This window comes from Nothobranchius furzeri, chromosome 7, assembly GCF_043380555.1.
Source record: "Nothobranchius furzeri strain GRZ-AD chromosome 7, NfurGRZ-RIMD1, whole genome shotgun sequence".
Classification (NCBI taxonomy): Eukaryota; Metazoa; Chordata; class Actinopteri; order Cyprinodontiformes; family Nothobranchiidae; genus Nothobranchius; species Nothobranchius furzeri.
Window position 1 is genome coordinate 52,887,401 of NC_091747.1, and position 18,036 is coordinate 52,905,436.

At 41.4% G+C, this 18,036-nt stretch overlaps 2 protein-coding genes and 4 non-coding genes across 7 annotated transcripts; all 6 read right to left on the minus strand.

Annotated features, from left to right (window-relative positions):
* Positions 1–7,825: 7,825 nt before the first annotated feature.
* Positions 7,826–10,233, minus strand: LOC107382922 (uncharacterized). 2 transcript variants are annotated; one of them, XM_015955278.3, is made up of 7 exons: positions 9,877–10,233; positions 9,754–9,799; positions 8,784–8,881; positions 8,476–8,614; positions 8,283–8,387; positions 8,156–8,211; positions 7,826–8,055 (listed from the first exon to the last, which is right to left on the minus strand). In XM_015955278.3, exons 1-7 carry the CDS (start codon positions 10,067–10,069, stop codon positions 7,916–7,918), a joined length of 777 nt encoding a protein of 258 aa, XP_015810764.3. In that variant the 5' UTR covers positions 10,070–10,233; the 3' UTR covers positions 7,826–7,915. The 2 variants fall into 2 exon arrangements, 1 of the variants encoding a protein (XP_015810764.3); XR_011521100.1 differs by having other exon boundaries at positions 7,963–8,055; positions 8,156–8,239; positions 9,877–10,222.
* A 555-nt stretch (positions 10,234–10,788) lies between these two features.
* On the minus strand, positions 10,789–16,676 carry rpl7 (ribosomal protein L7). Its single transcript, XM_015955281.3, has 7 exons — positions 16,584–16,676; positions 16,025–16,124; positions 15,779–15,945; positions 15,197–15,334; positions 11,793–11,902; positions 11,063–11,278; positions 10,789–10,830 (listed from the first exon to the last, which is right to left on the minus strand). The coding sequence occupies exons 1-6, from the start codon at positions 16,595–16,597 to the stop codon at positions 11,070–11,072; spliced, it is 738 nt and encodes a 245-aa protein (XP_015810767.1). The 5' UTR covers positions 16,598–16,676; the 3' UTR covers positions 10,789–10,830; positions 11,063–11,069.
* Positions 10,922–11,008, minus strand: LOC129167262 (small nucleolar SNORD12/SNORD106). Its single transcript, XR_008566085.1, has one exon. It is a non-coding gene; the product is annotated as a small nucleolar SNORD12/SNORD106 (small nucleolar RNA).
* On the minus strand, positions 11,423–11,510 carry LOC129167272 (small nucleolar SNORD12/SNORD106). The gene has a single exon (XR_008566095.1). It is a non-coding gene; the product is annotated as a small nucleolar SNORD12/SNORD106 (small nucleolar RNA).
* LOC129167271 (small nucleolar SNORD12/SNORD106) lies at positions 15,059–15,150 on the minus strand. The gene has a single exon (XR_008566094.1). It is a non-coding gene; the product is annotated as a small nucleolar SNORD12/SNORD106 (small nucleolar RNA).
* LOC129167263 (small nucleolar SNORD12/SNORD106) lies at positions 15,402–15,488 on the minus strand. Its single transcript, XR_008566086.1, has one exon. It is a non-coding gene; the product is annotated as a small nucleolar SNORD12/SNORD106 (small nucleolar RNA).
* Positions 16,677–18,036: the final 1,360 nt, after the last annotated feature.

Below are 18,036 nucleotides of genomic sequence, written 5' to 3' on the forward strand. Positions count from 1 at the left end.
AAGTTGTGAAAAACAATGCCCGACTTTTGACCTTTTAACGAGTTGTTGATGCTGAAAACCATCCAATATGGCCAAATTAAAACAATTCAGAAAAGACGAGTGAGACAAAATTTCTCCAAAACTAGTTTTGCACATCAAGTTTTAACAGCAACAATAAAAGAGACCCATTGGGTTAACAGGGTTATTAAAAAATGCTGCTGAAGGAATTTAATCCTTCCTGCAAGTAAGTTGAATAATTTGTCACCTAAAGCACTCAAAGTGCTGCACCGACGGTCCTCATACTGGTGAATATTCAGCAAATAGCTTCTGAAACTAATCATTACTAATCTCTAATCTCTGTTTCAGGACCCAGCCTAGCTCTTCTCGCTCTCATGCTGATATTTAGGCGTATTTGACTTGATGTTTTGGCATGGTCATGATTTGGCAGACAGGTCACATTCCTTCATCCCTGCTAACAGAGGTAGCTGGCAAATGATCAATCGAAACAGTGACACAACCTGAGTTTTTCCTTATAGCTGCTGCAAATCCTAAAGGAAACCCAAAAAGTTTGGTTACAAACTTAAGCAAAAACATTTAAGAGCTTTAAGAATATTCCAGGTCAGCAATGCAAAATGACTGGTCGATTTGAATAGAAATTCTCCTTTTTGTTTAGAAGGTAAAGACTTCCGCAGAACTCCAATGAAACGATAAACCACTCGTGTGCAGACCCCAGAACAGCTCTTATTAAAGACCTCATTGTGGATTGTTTATTCCAGGTCATTTTGTTTCAGCACAGTTGAAAGAGACGGTAAATCCCCAAAAGAGGCAAGCCCGGCCTTCGTTTGAGCCTGAATACAGCCCCTTCACTTCGCCTGAACAAGGGAAATGGCTCTGAGTTTCTAGGTCACCGTGTGTCCCTGAAATGCACACCTCACTCGCCCAAAGAGAGGGAGGGAATGGAGCAGAGCCTGATGCTCAACAGCATCCCAATACGTTAAAGTTGGGATACGTAGTTTAAATTTTAACTTTAAAAATGCTCACATTTGACAGTCTGACCCCGTTGTACGATATAAAGTAGGTAATCTTTCAAACTTTGGATTTCCCTACCCTGGCCAGCGAGCCTAGACCATTGACCAGTAGATCAGCGTATCCACAATAGGGAGCTGTGAATCAACGAGAATGCTGCCCCCCCACCCCCAGTTCCCAGCATGCACTAAGCGGAGACGCTTGAAGAAGCCGGAAGTTTGTAAAGATGTTACGATTCCTCGTCTACCTTCTACTTCTCAAAGAAATTTAAAAGTTTGAAAGTCCTTCAAAACTCATCGTAAGACGTTTTACGATCTGGTAGAATTTACATTGGAGACAGCTGTTAGAGCTGGAGGGAGCTTTGTGATCTGCAAGGGCTCAAAAGTAAAGTTTATTTTATACATGTAAATATTAAGTAATTGTATTTTAGAGAATTTTAACAAATTATTTTTACTGACCAAATAATTAGTACGAACAAATGTTGTATGCTGCGTTTACCGTGGACTAACACTGCGCTTGCTTGAATGCTAAAGCCTAGTTTATATTTCTCCATCAGCAAGTTTGCACTCACACGCATCTGTACTTTGTAATGAAATAAAACATCACAACTTTATTGAAAATGACCAATAATATGTGATGATTCCATACAAATATGAAATATCAACCTGACTGATCTTTGAATGTTTAATCAGAAGATTCTAGGGTTCTTTGCTTCTTTAGGGACCATAAACACACTTCGTATTTATTCAGACAGAGTCAGGTATATAGTTTATAAAATAAATTTAATTAATTTTCCTAAACTAATCATTTATACATGCCAAGATATGAATAAGGAGATGTGTTGTGATGGAAGCTAGATGTTGTAGCAACCGTTCTTTGTATCTGAGAGTTTGTGAAAACTGGGTTGTTAAAGAATTTGTTGTTTGTTTATAAACTAGAGCGTTGTTTATTAATCTCATCCAGTATGCAGGCTTACAATACCCTTGGTATTAGTTGCTCCCGGCATTCCGGAAGAGTACGGTCCAAGTGGCGAGGTCACCGGATGTTGAAACCACAATACTCAGATCTCTGAGTTCAGCTTCACCAGCCATGAGATGCAACTCGGGGTCTGCAAGTTAGATGTCTGAGGTGTGAAGTAGCTCTGAAAAGAGCTGTCTGTCTGTAATACTCGCAGCGTCGCAGAGAGGCTTTGACTGGAGGTCAAAGGAGATGGTTTCAAAGGGCTTCTTCCCCAATTTGGCCGAATCGGGAGTCAGCTAGAAACTTTTATACTTTTCCTTTTATGTTTTACCTTTGGTGTGTCTGTGTTGCAAAGAAATTCTCCACCGAGACAGCAGAGGGCGTAGACCTTTTCTGGCGGGTCTGCCTACCATTAGTGATGCCTCTGGTCCACAAGTTTACTTACCTCAACGGTAAACGCAAAAAACTTGAAAGAGGTGGGAATTTAAATATAAATCTTAAATTACTGTGTTGATCTTGGAATTCGCCATTATTCCTGTTCTGGTAAAATAGTTAGGAAAAAAAGGAGCTTGTAAACGCCAACCCACTCAAGGAGCAATGGCCGACAAAGAACAAGTTTTCATTAGGCTGGAAGATTTTGATCTCAGATTGAGGAGGAGCAATGTGGTTTTCGTCCTGGCCGTGGAACTGTGGACCAGCTCTATACCCTTGCAAGGGTGATGGAGGGGGCATGGGAGTTTGCCCAACCAATCCACATGTGTTTTGTGGATTTGGAGAAGGCTTATGACCGTGTCCCCAGGGGCACCCTGTGGGGGACGCTCCAGGAGTATGGGGTGGGTGGCTTTCTGTTAAGGGCCATTCAGTCCCTTTACCAGAGGAGCGTGAGTTTGGTCCGCATTGCCGGTAGTAAGTCGGACCTGTTCCCGGTGAGAGTTGGACTCTGCCAGGGCTGCCCTTTGTCACCGGTTCTGTTCTTTACCTTTATGGACAGAATTTCTACGCGCAGCCGTGGTGTGGAGTGTGTTGAGTTTGGTGGCAGGAGAATCTCGTCTCTGCTTTTTGCGGATGATGTGGTCCTCCTAGCTTCATCCAGCTCTGACCTTCAGCTCTTGCTGGGTAGGTTCGCGGCCGAGTGTGAAGCGGCTGGGATGAGGATCAGCACCTCCAAATCTGAGACCATGGTTCTCGACCGGAAAAGGGTGGCTTGCCAACTCCGGGTTGGGGGAGAGGTCCTACCTCAAGTGGAGGAGTTTAAGTATCTCGGGGTCTTGTTCACGAGTGAGGGTAGGAGGGATCGGGAGATCGACAGGCGGATTGGTTCGGCGTCTGCAGTGATGCGGACGCTGAGCCGATCTGTCGTGGTGAAGAGGGAGCTGAGCCAGAAAGCCAGGCTCTCGATTTACCGGTCGATCTACGTTCCTACCCTCACCTATGGTGATGAGCTTATAATGACCGAAAGAACAAGATTACGGATACAAGCGGCCGAAATGAGTTTCCTCCGTAGGGTGGCCGGGCTCAGCCTTAGAGATAGGGTGAGGAGCTCGGGCATTCGGGTGGGACTCGGAGTAGAACCGCTGCTCCTCCAGATCGAAAGGAGCCAGTTGAGGTGGTTTGGGCATCTGGTCAGGATGCCGCCTGGACGCCTCCCTGGGGAGGTGTTTCGGGCATGTCCTGCCGGCAGGAGGCCCCCGGGTCGACCCAGGACACGTTGGAGAGGTTACATCTCCAATCTGGTCTGGGAACGCCTTGGGGTCCTGCCGGAGGAGCTGGTGGAGGTGGCCAGGGAGAGGACGGTGTGGAGCTCCTTAGTTGGGATGCTGCCCCCGCGACCCAGACCCGGATAAGCGGAGGAAGACGACGACGACGATTTTGATCTCGAGAAAAAATTTTTTTTGATACATATAATTCAACAGGAGCAAAGGAGACAGCAGCATTGGAGGAATATCCGTCCACCGACGCTTTTGTTGGGCCGACCAATCACAGACGTGTGCCCTTTGTTGTGTTCCATGGATAGTTCAGAATTGGGCTCACTCTGCATGCCTGTTGGAGAGCTCTTGCAAATACAGATAGCAGTGCCGTGTGTCTCCACACCTCCGCAGACAAAGAAATATAAACTGGGCATTACTTTGCTGAATCAAAGCCACAATGGCAAATTTGGAAAACAAATTAGCTTAAAACATATTTTTTGTGCCTCTTAACAATGTTCTAACATATTATAGCTATACTGTGGAGATTAAAAGAAAAAAAGATGAAGTGGTTCTCTTGCATTTGTGTGAAAACCTCAGTTTCTTTCTGACAGAAAAGCCAGAGGTCGGTGTGACACACACAAGATGGCAGCGGTTGGAACGGTCCATTTGGCTTCATAAGAGCCACGCAGAAAGTAATAGGTTTGTCGAGTATTTCTACAGTCTTTGGGTAGAACCGAAACAAACATGGCATCAATAGAAGAGATCACTAACAGAAGAGCCCTGGACACAGTCTTTTTGACTCTCTCCCACCTGGCAGGAGGCTCAGATCCATTCAGACCAGAACGTCTCGCACCAAGAATGGTTTCTTCCTCTGCGGTTGGACTCATGAAGGACAATCCTAGGTCTGCTCACTCCAGTCGCCTGGTTCCAGTCGCCTGACCTGGTGTGTTTGTACCTGAACTGATCCGCTCTGATTAGTACCTACACTGTCTTGTATATAGCAGCCATTTCTCTAATTATTGCCACTTTATATTGTTATTTTATCATGATTATATTCTTACTTCTTATTTTTTCTTATCTCTCATTAATATCTTCCTTTTTTGCACCAAGTACAGTACAACAACTTACTGATGTTGTGATTCTCGCACACATGGCAAAAAAACAAACCTTCTAATTCTCAACAGGTTCATTCTGAGATCCTGTCAGAAAAAAAGATGGCAGCGGTATCACCGACAGTCTGAAAGACCTCTAAACCAGTGTTGTGTGACCAAAGAAACAGGCAGATTCAACTTAAAGTTAACTATCTTTATTTTCCCAGTGGTTTAAGATTACTGACACTGCCTCCTGCTAGGATTACAGACGGGCTTAATTAGCAGTTTATAACAGCTCAGCTAAGGTGTAGGAGGTGACCAAACAAATTACATAGATAAATGTAATTGTTAGTCCACCACCACCCCCAACTGCCTTAAGACAACAAAGCTAGTTGAGACAGACTAACAATTACAAAAGAAATCAACAACCAAACAATGACAGCAGGTAGCAATGAATTACTGTAAAAACAGAAATACACAACTAAAATCAAGCCATAAAATGTACCAAGTGTGAGAGACACAAATATGGATGGGTTGGGACATGTTAAAATGATAAACTGTTATGAATTGTTCATTGGTTCAAAGATACCCCACACTTATTTATACTGTTTGTATATTCTGTCTATTTTTCATTTGAACTGTTAATTTGCAAGAGTAGTCATAATCACAAGATGGCATTGAACACCCCGTTGATGTGTTTGCTTTGACGGACGTTCCTCGAACGTCTCTGGAGTCTGTTCAACCCGCAGCACAAGGCGAGGAGCAGGAGAGGAGCTGCTGTACGTTTTCAGTGATTTGACGTCGAAATAAAACAGATGATGTGAGAAAGCAACTCCAGTAGTTGTCCTTGCCTTAAAGCTGCAACACAAGGTTTAATATATCCACTAAAAACAAACTTAAAACATTGTACCTGTGTCTTGCAAACACCTCACACACTGCTCTTTTCAGTCAGCGTTTCATCTGGCCGTCTGACCTTAAAACTCTGTGACCCTGTCAGCCGATCATACCATAAAAGTAAATATCCATGCTACATTTAAAAGCATCTACAATAAAGTCAAAAGTGGACTTACCCAACAAATTGCCACACCCTGGCCTCCCACAGGAAACTGGCACTTACTGGCAGCCAGCCAGTTCCTTTTTAAAGGGTTCTCACCTTCAGGGCCACAGAGACACCTTGTGGTGACACCTGCTACACCAGAAACAGACAATGGCAAGTATGTTTCTCTTGTTTTGTTTGGTTACTCGCATATTGCAGTTTCTTCAATGCAATTCATTATCTCGCTCTCTGGACTCGGCTTTTCCTGCGCGTGTGTGGCAGGGGCGGCGTTAGGCCCGGCTACTTGGGCTGAAGCCCCGGATCTTTCATGATAAGCCCCGGATCTAAATCGCGTAAGTAACATGCAGTACCAAAGTCCTCCGCATTTGACCCATCCCCTGGGGGGGATGTGAGTTGCAGACCCTGATCTCCCGATCTCAGGGCGGACACTCTACCACTAGGCCACTCAGTCGGTATACAGCCTGCCTGAGCCTCCACCACAGAAGAAAATCCCTTCAGCAGCTGGCTTCTTCTACACTCTCTGCCTGAAACGCATGAGTGAAGAAGATGGACATAAGGACGTTTTTTAGACCAAAAGTACAACGACAGAACCTCAGCTCTGATGAGACTGGTGCTGACTCAGGTTTGTGAGTCTTATTTGAAAATATTTGTTGTGCTGCTGGTTTGCCTAAAGTTAGCTTACTATCAGGTGAAGTGGTTGGAGAAAGAAGGGAATATTTACTATCATCTCACACTAAACACTAACAGGAACAATACTCTGCCCTGAAAATGCTGAATATGTAGCTTCAGATTAAACATTATGTGGTACAAGATATATATATATATATGATGTTGACTAGTGCGTGTCACGTGTGTGCGCGCATGCGCGTTTGTGCGCGTGTGTGTTAAGCCCCGGATCTTCTTCAGACCTAAATCCGCCCCTGGTGTGTGGTATGAGGCGGTGCTTTCAGCCTCTTGTGGGGTGGGGTTACTCAAACACCACCGTAGAATAAACAAAGACCCTCAGATTGTGGACCTCTGGCTCAAGGACGTTTGTTTTGTTAGTTATGTTATAAACACACACACACACACACTACTTCCTAATAAAAAAAATCGTAACAAAAAATAAATCCTGTTTTGGACTAAATCTAACTGAGATAGCCATCAAAAAATTGACTTTAATTTGCTTTAATTAAGAGCGAAAAAAAAGGTCCACATGAACTTCAGACTCTTTGGTCTAAACAAACAACAGCTGGCCTAATTGTTGCCTAAGCCAAATAAAATGAACTATTCAGGGACACAGCTGAGCTTCATCCAACAGTACCACAATGCTGGATGTGGGGAAAAGTACCACATTCTGGGATCTGTGGGCACATTTCTCCATACATCTTGTAGAAATGGAAAGCAGCTAATGGTTCATTACAGAACTGAAGGCGTTCTGACTGTTTGGGTGGTCTCTGTTTATTCAGACGATCTGTAAATTTATTTTTTCATCAGCCCGTCTTAAATTGGAAGAAAGAAAGGACAATAAAATAAAAAAAAATTATAAATTTATTTAGTTTCAGGAAGACATTTAACAAGGCACAATAAGAGTTTGGCTAAACTATATACATAAATATTTAACTTTAAATGTTTGATGTGTCCAACACTGTTGTCATTCAAGCTGAACAGCAGCAACAGCCTTCTGAGCAGAAACGTCTTAGCGAACGTCAAGAAGTCCAGACGCTTTTCTTTCAAAGCTCCTTAGACTACAATGACCTGGATGACTGAGAACTTCACAGACATACGTCTTAGCTAACCGTCTTCACCAGCTTTTAGAAGAATAAATAAAACTCGTCTTCATGCAGGTGTTGAGGAGACAACTACTGACAAACGTGTCAGACTAGAAGTGTTTTTCTCAGCGTAATCGTCAGAAATGCTAGATTCAATAGTTCATCGCTGAAGAAGAGTCAGGAGTCCCACAATGTGAAGATCAGCCACGTTAAGCAGCCCAGTAATATCGCCGAGGACAAACACGCAGTCAGAACAAGAAACGGAAATGAATATGGATCCCTAAATGCTTTATTTTCTTCGGTCGTTGGCACAGATTCAGCCGTTTTTATCCTGGAGCGCTGCGACTCGGAAGGAGGTGATTGTCAGGAAGGGGGTCTTCGTGACTTTTTCATTCTCTTGAGAGTCTCTTGCCTCGTCGTCTCGCCCTGCAGAGAGGAAAGCTCGGATACCCGCTGGATGTAAGCACGGGGGGCTCCCCTCATTGGGTCTGGATAGGACGGGCCTGCATGCAGGAGGACAATCCATCATTAACCTTCCAGTTTCTCATGATTTAGAAAAACTAAACTTGAACTTTCAGGATGAAAGCGACTCTTTCAACTCACATTTTTGATCGTCTTTAACAGTCATTGGGTGGTAGGATGGGTAATGCACCTTGGGCCTAAAGAACAGAGGGACAGTAGACGTGGCTGAGAAAGAACAGATGGGTTAGGCTGAATTTAGTTTAAATACCTGGTGAGCTTGCATTTCTCTAAAGGGAATGTGTTCCTGCCATTAACGACCAGAGCGGAGGGTAAGATGTTTGGACTGGAGTTCGCCTCGTCTCTTCTAGGGTAACTGGAAAAAATAAAATCTGCATTATTTGATCTGTGCTTCAGAATAAGCCAGAAGAACACCAGTAGGCTGATGTTGATCCAGTGGTTACCTCAGGGTGAAAGGTCGTCCTGCATGGCTGTGGGAAAGCTCCTTGGAGACTTTGAAGGGATGCAGGTTAGCAGATCTGTGACCATGGAAGTCTCTTGGCAGCGGAGGGAACATGGTTCTGTTCCCCTCTAACGTGGAACCTAATCACAATAACAGGAAACAGTTTCATTATGTCTGGGCTGAAAATAAATGATATGCAACCTAAATTCAAGGACATGTTCACCCAAAAAACCTTTTGTGTGATAACAGCGCCTCCTAGTGGCTGGGAGTTTTAAAACACCCACAAGCCTCATTCCAACAGGCACTTACCGGTACATGCTTTATCAAACAGGAAGAGCTTCCCAAACGGGTCGCTCCTCTGGTGGATGCCCTCTGACTCCAGCTTCTCCTCCATCAGCTCTGGTGCTCTGATTCAGGAAAGACGTAGAACTTAGTTTAAAATTAAATTAAGAACAATTACCTGACAAGGGTCTAACTGGTATTTGGTGTGAAACTTTTCTTTTAGAAAGCAATGTTTTGATGGATACATATTTGCTTTTGTCGTTAATTATGGAGGTCACCATTATTCCTGTCCAAAACTTTATTTTTATCAATTAAATTAGTCAAAAAGATCTGAAACAGTAAATCTCAACCCTCCAGTTTTCAAATCTGAATACTCACAGATGTAATCTAATTACATCGTGTCTAGCTCCTGTGTTTGACCTTTGACACCAAGGCAGCATCATTTGTCTGTTGTCTGGCAAGATTTAACCATCTTTCTGTTTAAGTTCATTCCTGTTCCAGCCTGATCATTGATCCTTCGCTACCCTCTCCTCATTCAGCTCTTTCCACCAATTCGATAGTTTAGCATTAATACTTCAACGGGATGCCTTATTTGTAGCTTTTTAAACGCATTTTGCTTGTTTTACATAAAATGTTTACTTTTCTGGGAAATCACGACAAAACTATCCACTGATCACAATTGTTTTCCCTCATTTTTATATTTTTTAAAATCATTTTAAAAATATTTTTCTATTTTTATTCTTGTGAAGCACCTTGTGATTTTTATCTTGAGCGGCGCTATTTAAGATACCATTTCTTCATCTTTGCCTCCTGCTGGGTCTGACTAGATTACGTCACTGAAAATCGGAATTCAATGCTTTTCAATGGTAAACTGGGCCATCATGAAAAATGAATGATATATTAATTAGCTCTCTTTAGTAACCTATGTGGAAATTCAGTAGATTTATAGTCTCACATGTATACTTTTGGTATAAATGTTCCTGTTACTTCATCTTACCCTTTAACTATGAAGCTGCTCAGGAAGGTTTTGTCGTTCCTGGAATCTAGAACACAAAACAGTTAAGCTAGCTGTTCGAGTAACCGACACAAACACATTAATCGATACTTATTTTTAACTCACTGTTCAGCGGACACATGAAAGGAAATTTTCTCATCTGACTGCGCCTTAAAGCAGCTCGCTCTCCTCCGGCTCCCATCCCGTAGGTCCGGTAAGCAGAGAATCCCGGAGCATCCGACAGGCCGCAGCTAAAGCTCCCCCCGGATATGAAAACCTTGGCGGTGGGTAGTGAAGGGTTTACCTGGAAAGGCATCATGGCGGAGCTGCTTCTTCAACAGCTACGGTGGACATTATCCTTCAGTAAATAACGCAATAAAACAGTCTGCCTGGTGGAAGGCTAGACCCAGCTATCCCTGGGCGGTGATGCTAAGCTGCTGTAGTAAATGCTAACTGCGTCACCATGGAAACAGCCGTGGACTTAGCCCGCAGTGATAACTCGGTTGAGAGCGAGGCGTGCCTAAAGATCTCCATTACTAAATTCTTTCACATATTCGATAGTTTTGTCGTGATTTCCCAGAAAAGTAAACATTTTATGTAAAACATGCAAAATGCGTTTAAAAAGCTACAAATAAGGCATCCAGTTGAAGTATTAATGCTAAACTATCGAACGTTTGTCTAGATACCACGGTTTAATATAGAAAAGTCTCATTTTATCCGTCCAAGTTTTCTTTGTGAAAAATTTACATTGGAGCATAGAAGTTTGAGTACTATAGACAGTATTTTAATCCCATATATTTTATCATCCCCAAAACACCTTTTAAACCACTCTGCAGTATTAGTGCTCATTGTGGTTCTTTTATCATTTTTGCTGAACTTAGACAATGAGAAACTCATTTTAATCCCCAAATAATGTTTCTTCGTGCTGAGGACATATTAGCAGTATAAAGTAGTACCAATAACTTTGCACAAGAGACCATCAGAAACTTTTATACATGTAATTATAAAACAGAAAAGTAACATTCATGACACCAATAGTTGTTTTCCACATTTTATTGTACATTTGAGTCCTTTGAAAACCTGAAAAATGAAAAAAGAAAAAAATTTATACAAAAACCACATAATGCTTCCACATACACATAAAAGCACCGAATACCCTTACTATAAACCTGTGGTTTCAGACATGTTTGGCTTATTATCAGATGGTTTTCACCATAGTCGATAAGACGGGGAAAAAAGTTTGTACATCATAAACCACGTTATCAGGAGTTGTGTTTATCTCCAGGATCTGCACAGCTTTCCTTCAGCTTACCTTAGATTTAGTTCATCCTTCGGACCAGTCTGTTGATCTGATCCTCCCTGTTGCCAGCGTCGCCTCCCTCCACGAAATGTGTGGTCTTCTTGTTCATACCGCCACGGGGAGATGACAGCTTGAAAGGCCACAGGAAGTTGTTGGCAGGTTTGAAGTTCTTGCCAACTGTAAAGATCTCATGGATGAGGTCCTCAACACAGATGATGCCATACTTGCCTGCAGATTAAAAAGAAAAATGGTTTGAAATCATATTTATAATCATAATTTTCTATATTTATGGTGGAAGTATGACTGCTGGTTTGTCATCTTTACCGTGTCAAACCTGATCAGCGAGTCCATAAAAGAGTGAATGCTAGTGGCATGGGGTTTCAGACACAACTGGCTAAGTTCAGTGATTTTCACCAAAGTCGATAAGACGGGGAAAAAAGTGTGCATCATTAACCACCAATGCCAAACTGATCTTTTACTTAGTTGTCATTTTTTGTGAAATTAAACTGCTAATATTGATCAAGTTGACTGGGTGCATGCGTAATGACCCTAAAGCAAGGTTAAACTGGGATAGGTGTGTGTGTGTGTGTGTGTGTGTGTGTGTGTGTGTGTGTGTGTGTGTGTGTGTGTGTGTGTGTGTGTGTGTGTGTGTGTGTGTGTGTGTGTGTGTGTGTGTGTGTGTGTGTGTGTGTGTGTGTGTGTGTGTGTGTGTGTGTGTGTGTGTGTGTGTGTGCATCCACACCGAGAGCCTTCTCCACTAGAGCGTTGTCTGTGAGGGCGATGCGTTGCTTCCTCATCCTGCCGTGGCCGCGTTTGTAGATGAGCTCACGCACAGACTTCAGGTTGGGGTATCTGAGCAAAACATAATAGGTTAGAATACACCAATAGCTTTTCATCTAAGAAGTGTTGATGCTATAAAAAAAGCTTTTTAACAAATGCCTTGCACATATGTCTCGATTTATTTTTATTACACACTTGTCAGGGGGGTGGCTTTTGTGTTCCTGTTTTAGGAACTAGAAATTAGTCAGAGCAGAGGAGTTTTACTCTTACTTCTGACTGTTAGCTTTGCAACATTGATGTTTTACCTCCACAAATAAGCCTAAAGAAGCCCAGCTGTGTAGTAGAAATGCTAATGGCAACGGTTAGCTTCCACTAGCCTAGATGCTTTCAGCTCTATTTCGGATGCTAAACCACCATCCCCGGTTCTGAGCCAAGATGTTTGGTTCACGAATGCTATTTTGACAATGTTCAAATGTCACTGGCTTTCTGACACAAGAGTTTCCAGGTCTAGTTTCCAAGCTAATGCAGGGAATAGGGGTTGCAGACTAGTAGAAGAGTGACAGATAATTTTTCCAGTGAACTTGGGTCTTTAAACTGTTATTTATTGTACTTCAAACGTATGTTGCATGCATTGCTTTAAAATACACATTCTCATTAAGTTATTTCACCTAACTTCACAGTGAAATGAACAATGTTCCGGTAGCACCTTGTTTTATATTCTGACTTAAAGGGATAAACAGATGAACACAGGACTTCTTCCTACATGAATAATACGTCAAACTTATAAAGCATTTTTAGGACACTCAGACACTTTCATGCACTCACATTTGCACACTGCCAGTGATGGTAAGCTACTATGTAGTCACAACTGACAGAGGCAAGGCTGCCATTTGGTGCCGTCGGCCCCTCTGAGCACCACCAATACAGGCAAGAAAGCACTTCTGGTTTAAAAATCACATCATTAACTAAATGACAAGATCTCACTATCAAAGACCAAACTGCAGCGAGAGTGATGAACTTGAGAACTTATTTTCACTAATCTGACTTCCGTTAGATGTGGCTCCTTTTGTTAACGCTCGTGCCGAGTACAGATTTGTATTCTTGTCTGTACAACAAACCGCTAAAGGGTGTGCAACAACTAGAGACAAATGCACCACTATGCCTCAAGGAGTAAAAATAAATAAATAAAAAGTCTGTGCTACATGTCTTATGTTGTAATCTGATCAAGTTAGACATCATGTCAAAATTAAAGTTTTTCCTGGCTCAAACTGAGGCAGAGGTGGTACCATCCTGACCATGCGCCAGCACATGCATACTCTGCATTTAACTGCCTCACTTTTTTAAAGGCAAAATATTTTTTTTGTTAAGTGTTCTGATCTAAGCTTCTGTTGATTAATAGAATATTCCATTTGACAACGTTTTAGGTGAAACAAAACTGGTTTGCTGCTAAAAAATATGAAATAAAACAACAAAGTCATCAGGCTGAAATAACAGACTCTTATTATGAAAGGCTCGATGATAAGCATTAGATTGTTTTTTCCCATCTGACATTCATAGTTAGATATTTTTAAATACTTGACCTACATTTCAGTAACATTTTAGGTTTGTGTTAATAACACTCATCTTAGTCAAAATAACACAAATATATCCAGTAAAATATAATGCATTTCAATAACAGGCATTTGTATTGGAAATGGTAATAACATTTAATTTCTGCTGCTAACAATGTAATGGGGGCATGTCTATTATGTACGGGTTGGCAATAATCCAGTTTAAATATATTCAAAGATAGAAGCGTTTGTGAATTATATACTACAGTGGCTTGCCGTACTTCCTGCTCCTGTGTGTGGAGCAGACTTGTAGCAGTAATGTGACGCGTATCTGCAGCGGTTCTGATCCGTAGCACTGCTGGATGCAGAATAAACAGGATGGTGGGACTTTTCATCCGTGTGTAGAGTTTTAGTCTCATAGTTTTACGATCATTTTTTTTCTGTGCGCCACTTGATCGTGAGACTGCAACCCGTTAGCTTTAGCATTAGCCAATCTGTGTGTAACTGCACTTTCGATCTTAAACTTTGGACCGGTTCTGCCTTTGCTGGTTCTTTTATTTTCCTCCACTGCATCCAGATTACCACACTGTGGGCCAGTAGAAAGCTTTTTTTTTTATACACGTAACTTCAATAAATTTCTGGGGAAAATAGTAATTCAAAGATGTTGCACCAGTGCGACATTTAAAAACAGACAAACACGCACAGACAGTTTTTATCGTCGCACTGTACAGCCCTGCTCTGATATGGAAGAGCCTGGGGGAAAATCAGGACGTTAATAGCACCAACCACAGATATGTATCAACCAGCGAGAAAAACTAGTTTTGATCTTTGTCTGCAGCGGTTTTAGTGCTTTTTGGTGGCGCAACGCTGCAACTGCAGTTAAAATAACATCCATATAGCTGGAGGCAGAGTGAAATCAGGCTGGGGCGGCACAAAATTAGCTGGAGGCGGCCGCTACGCAAATTTGAACACAGGAAAAACCCTGCAAATTGTAGCAGTAGCAGAAGATTTTGCTCTGCAGGCCAGACTCCATTATAGCCACAGCAGGTCTATTGGCTCAGCTACGTTTGGACTGAGCCAATAACAGCACTCTATGTTAAGAGAAGTTGGGGCTTAGCACCATTACGACGGAGCTTTTCTTTCCCCAATGACAGAGAAAAAACAAGATGGTGTCAGATTAGGAACAGTTCTGGCATCAACTTTGGATGCTTAGACTTGGACTTTTCTGTGACATGAGCAAATAGAGGTACTTAGTTGATGTGTACGGCAGTGTAATGAAAGACGACCATGCATTGTGTCCAGACAGACAGATCTTGTTCGCTCCTGTTGGAAGTGAATTAACAGAAATTTCTACAAAGAAAAAATGAACTGATGTTTGAGTTAGCCATCTAACATTATAGGACCAAACATCAACGTTAAGGTAAGAAACGATCACCCTTTAAACTTTTCTTTTTATCTTCATGTAAACCTGCCTCCACTTAACACTGGCTTGATGCTCCGATACTCATCTAAGACCTTTTCAAAAACAGAATGTTTAAAAAATTCGGAACAGCTACCTGCATCTGTGTACAAACTTTGGCCCAATGACAAGAATAAATAACCTGGCACACAGTCGAATAATCAGATCTGTACATAACAATTGTTAGCAAAAAAAATAAAAATACATTAAGTGTAATGGAACGTGGTTTCAGACAAAACTGGCTTAGTATCAGCAAATTTTCACCATGGTCGATATGACGGGGAAAAAAGTTCTGCATCATTAACCACTTTCCAACCGAAACAAAAAAACAGACATTTTTATTGATTATGGGCTTACCCCCAAGCAATGTAAGGCTCTGCAATCCTGAGCATGTTGATTGAAGCCTTGTTCAACTTGACAAACACACCGTTGAAGATCTGGCGGAGACGGAGCAGCTGCAGGACTTTACGGACCTTTGGAGGAACACCGTTGATACTGGTAGAAAATAAAAACAATTAGTACTCAAGTAAAAACTGAGTTTTTGAGATGAGCTTATACCGATAGTGGTTTCAGAAAATGTTGGCTTTGGTTAAACATTTGAATCAGCATTGTCGATAAGTCGGGGAAAGAATATACATCATCAACCACTCAAACTGGAATGAAGGATGTTTACATGGATTGCCTTTTTTATTAAACAATACAGCAGCCTTTCTAACCATTACTGATAAACTGTTGCATTAACACAAGAACATGACCATAACATACTATTTATGAAAAAAATAAATAAATCAAGCCCTCTTTACAAACAGCATGTTAAGAAATTCAGGCCCACGTCTTGCTTTATGATATATATGATTTGAATGTTTTGATTCACTTACTAGAACTGTTGCAATCCACGTAAATAACAGCTATATATGGTTAAAGGGGGTCAAAACTCACCCCCTGATCCTGATGACAAAAGCCAGTTTGGGCTCAGGTGGCACGTAATAGTTCCCCACCTTGCGTGCCATACGTGCCAGGCGGATCTCACGCCTGTACATCTGCCTGTACTCCTTGTGGTACTTCTCTGCCCTCTTAAAGATCAGTTTCCTGGTCACCTTACGGACCTAACACAAAAGCAACACGTGTTCATCTGTCCAAAACGACCAACAACTTTAAATCGAATGGGCATTAAGCTTCGTTTACCTTCTTCTCTGCCAGCATCTTCTTGATGCGGAGGGCCTTCATGGCAGCGAAGGCCTTTCGCCTTTTTAGAAGGCTCTCAGGGACCGCCGGAACCTTTTTTCTGTCAACAGAAAAGTAGAACAGGAAAGTGACCACGTTGGCTGCAATGCTTCACGCAACAACCCGGATTCAAATCAATAGCTAGTTGCTAAATAGCCGCTAGCTCCTTAGCACTAATCGGTGTAGGTACACCGGCTCACTTTAGTCCTATTAAGCTTAACGAAACAAATAACTATTTAAATAACTGCAACAAAATTAGGCTGACAAAGCTGTTTGTTTAATTAAAATTTAATGGGCATTTTAAATCATAAAAGATGCTAATTTTAAGCGCAGCCATGTTGGCCATTGCTGTACGTTCAATAAATGTAAATAAAACCGTAAATCATGTTAAGTTTTCCAACAATATTACAACTAAATTATTTTATAAGACTTGATGAACGTGTACGTTCTTTAAAAATCTCAAATTCGACTCTCTAATAGCAGGATGTGCTTAGATTTGAATTGGAAGTCAGACACTCACTTTGCGTCCGCCATGGCGACCACCGAGAAAGAGGAATTCCGTATTGCGCATGCGCTGGTTAAAGGATTAGGACGTCACAGGGTGTCTTCGTACTCGCCTGACTGGTTAAAACATTTTGGAATCATAATAATACATACATATTAGTAAATTATTGACGCGTTACAGAAATTTATATTACAAACATTTATGTAAAAAAAGTGCGATAAATGTCCTGATTCTAACCTTGGTAACTACATGTGGTCATCACATTATTTGACTGTAGAGGGCGCTGTTTCACTGTTGTTTAATCACTAGGCTTTTTTCCATCCATTTGAGGACCATTTATAAAATCTAATAAATGAATGACGACAGAAGTACGTGCTCTTGATGTGTTTAGATCTGAACGATTTTATTTAAAAAGGCAAATTAAAAGTTTATTTTAAATAATGAGTCATTTTATTGTTGTGATTTTAAAACCCAGCAGGCATGGGTCGGATATTGCAAGTATTTAGGATCGTTTGGGGAGTTTAATGTCGCTTTTCAGTTGAAGAACACGTGGAGCTCGTGCAAATAGGTTTACGTAGATTGCGCACCAAGCTCGTGCACTTGAGAATCTACGTTCATTCACGTTCAGTCAGTGAAACAGCGCCCCATTGAGTCGCTGAATTAAGTTTGTTTCAACTGTGAACAGATTTTAAACCTTTTTATTTTGCTTTATTTTATTTTATTTTATTATAAAATAAAATAAACGACCATTCTATCGTTTGCCTTTTTAAAATCACAGTGTTAGTTAAGTGCTAAGCCCTAAAGGGGAATTTGTTTAAAAATGGTTTCTGTTGCGTATTTTCTTTTGTGCACAACTTACAATATTACCTGGCGAGGAAAACGTACCATCTTTTGCACAAGCATACAATCTGCTGCACGAGCCTATATTGTGATCGTGATTATATGGTGCGTTGGGCACAAATCACACGTATATAGCCCAAGTATGCGCACCAGTACCAGAAACTGTTTCTCACGAGATTCCAAGTATTTTTTTATCCCCTCCTTTAGGGCTCAGTGTACATTAAATACACCTTTATTATTCACATCATTCGTGCAAAAAGTCATGCGGTGTTTGAACCGGCAGAGGACGCAAACGTCTAATTCTGAGAGATGGATTTTCAGCGCGGACACCACTGTTAAACAGGGACGCAATATGATGTAAAACACTTCAGCTCTGGAAAGCATTTCCAGCTGTTGACCACGTTCATTTGGGCTTAGATTATTTTTCACAATAACTTTATGAAAACTGTTTATTTACTCATGTTTTATTTATCTAAATTAGATGAAAACGTGTTTAATAATTTCAAAATGCAATTTCTTCAGACTATTAATAAGATCCTTGAGTTATTTTTCTGCATGTGATGACGAATTGTATCTTAGGCTCTGAATCCATCACTTGTAACCAGCAAGACAGAAGTTGTTCAGCATC

What these genes read in the sequence shown, in the direction of transcription:
- LOC107382922 (XM_015955278.3), bottom strand. Translation starts at nt 10,069, where the DNA reads ATGATGCCTTTCCAGGTAAACCCTTCACTACCCACCGCCAAGGTTTTC. An exon ending in TTTCATGTGTCCGCTGAACA is followed by an intron (nt 9,800 to 9,876) that starts GTGAGTTAAAAA and finishes TTTGTGTTCTAG; the next exon opens with ATTCCAGGAACGACAAAACC. An exon ending in GGACGACCTTTCACCCTGAG is followed by an intron (nt 8,388 to 8,475) that starts GTAACCACTGGA and finishes TATTTTTTCCAG; the next exon opens with TTACCCTAGAAGAGACGAGG.
- rpl7 (XM_015955281.3), bottom strand. An exon ending in TTTGTCATCAGGATCAGGGG is followed by an intron (nt 15,335 to 15,778) that starts GTGAGTTTTGAC and finishes ATTTTCTACCAG; the next exon opens with TATCAACGGTGTTCCTCCAA. An exon ending in TCTAGTGGAGAAGGCTCTCG is followed by an intron (nt 11,279 to 11,792) that starts GTGTGGATGCAC and finishes TTTAATCTGCAG; the next exon opens with GCAAGTATGGCATCATCTGT.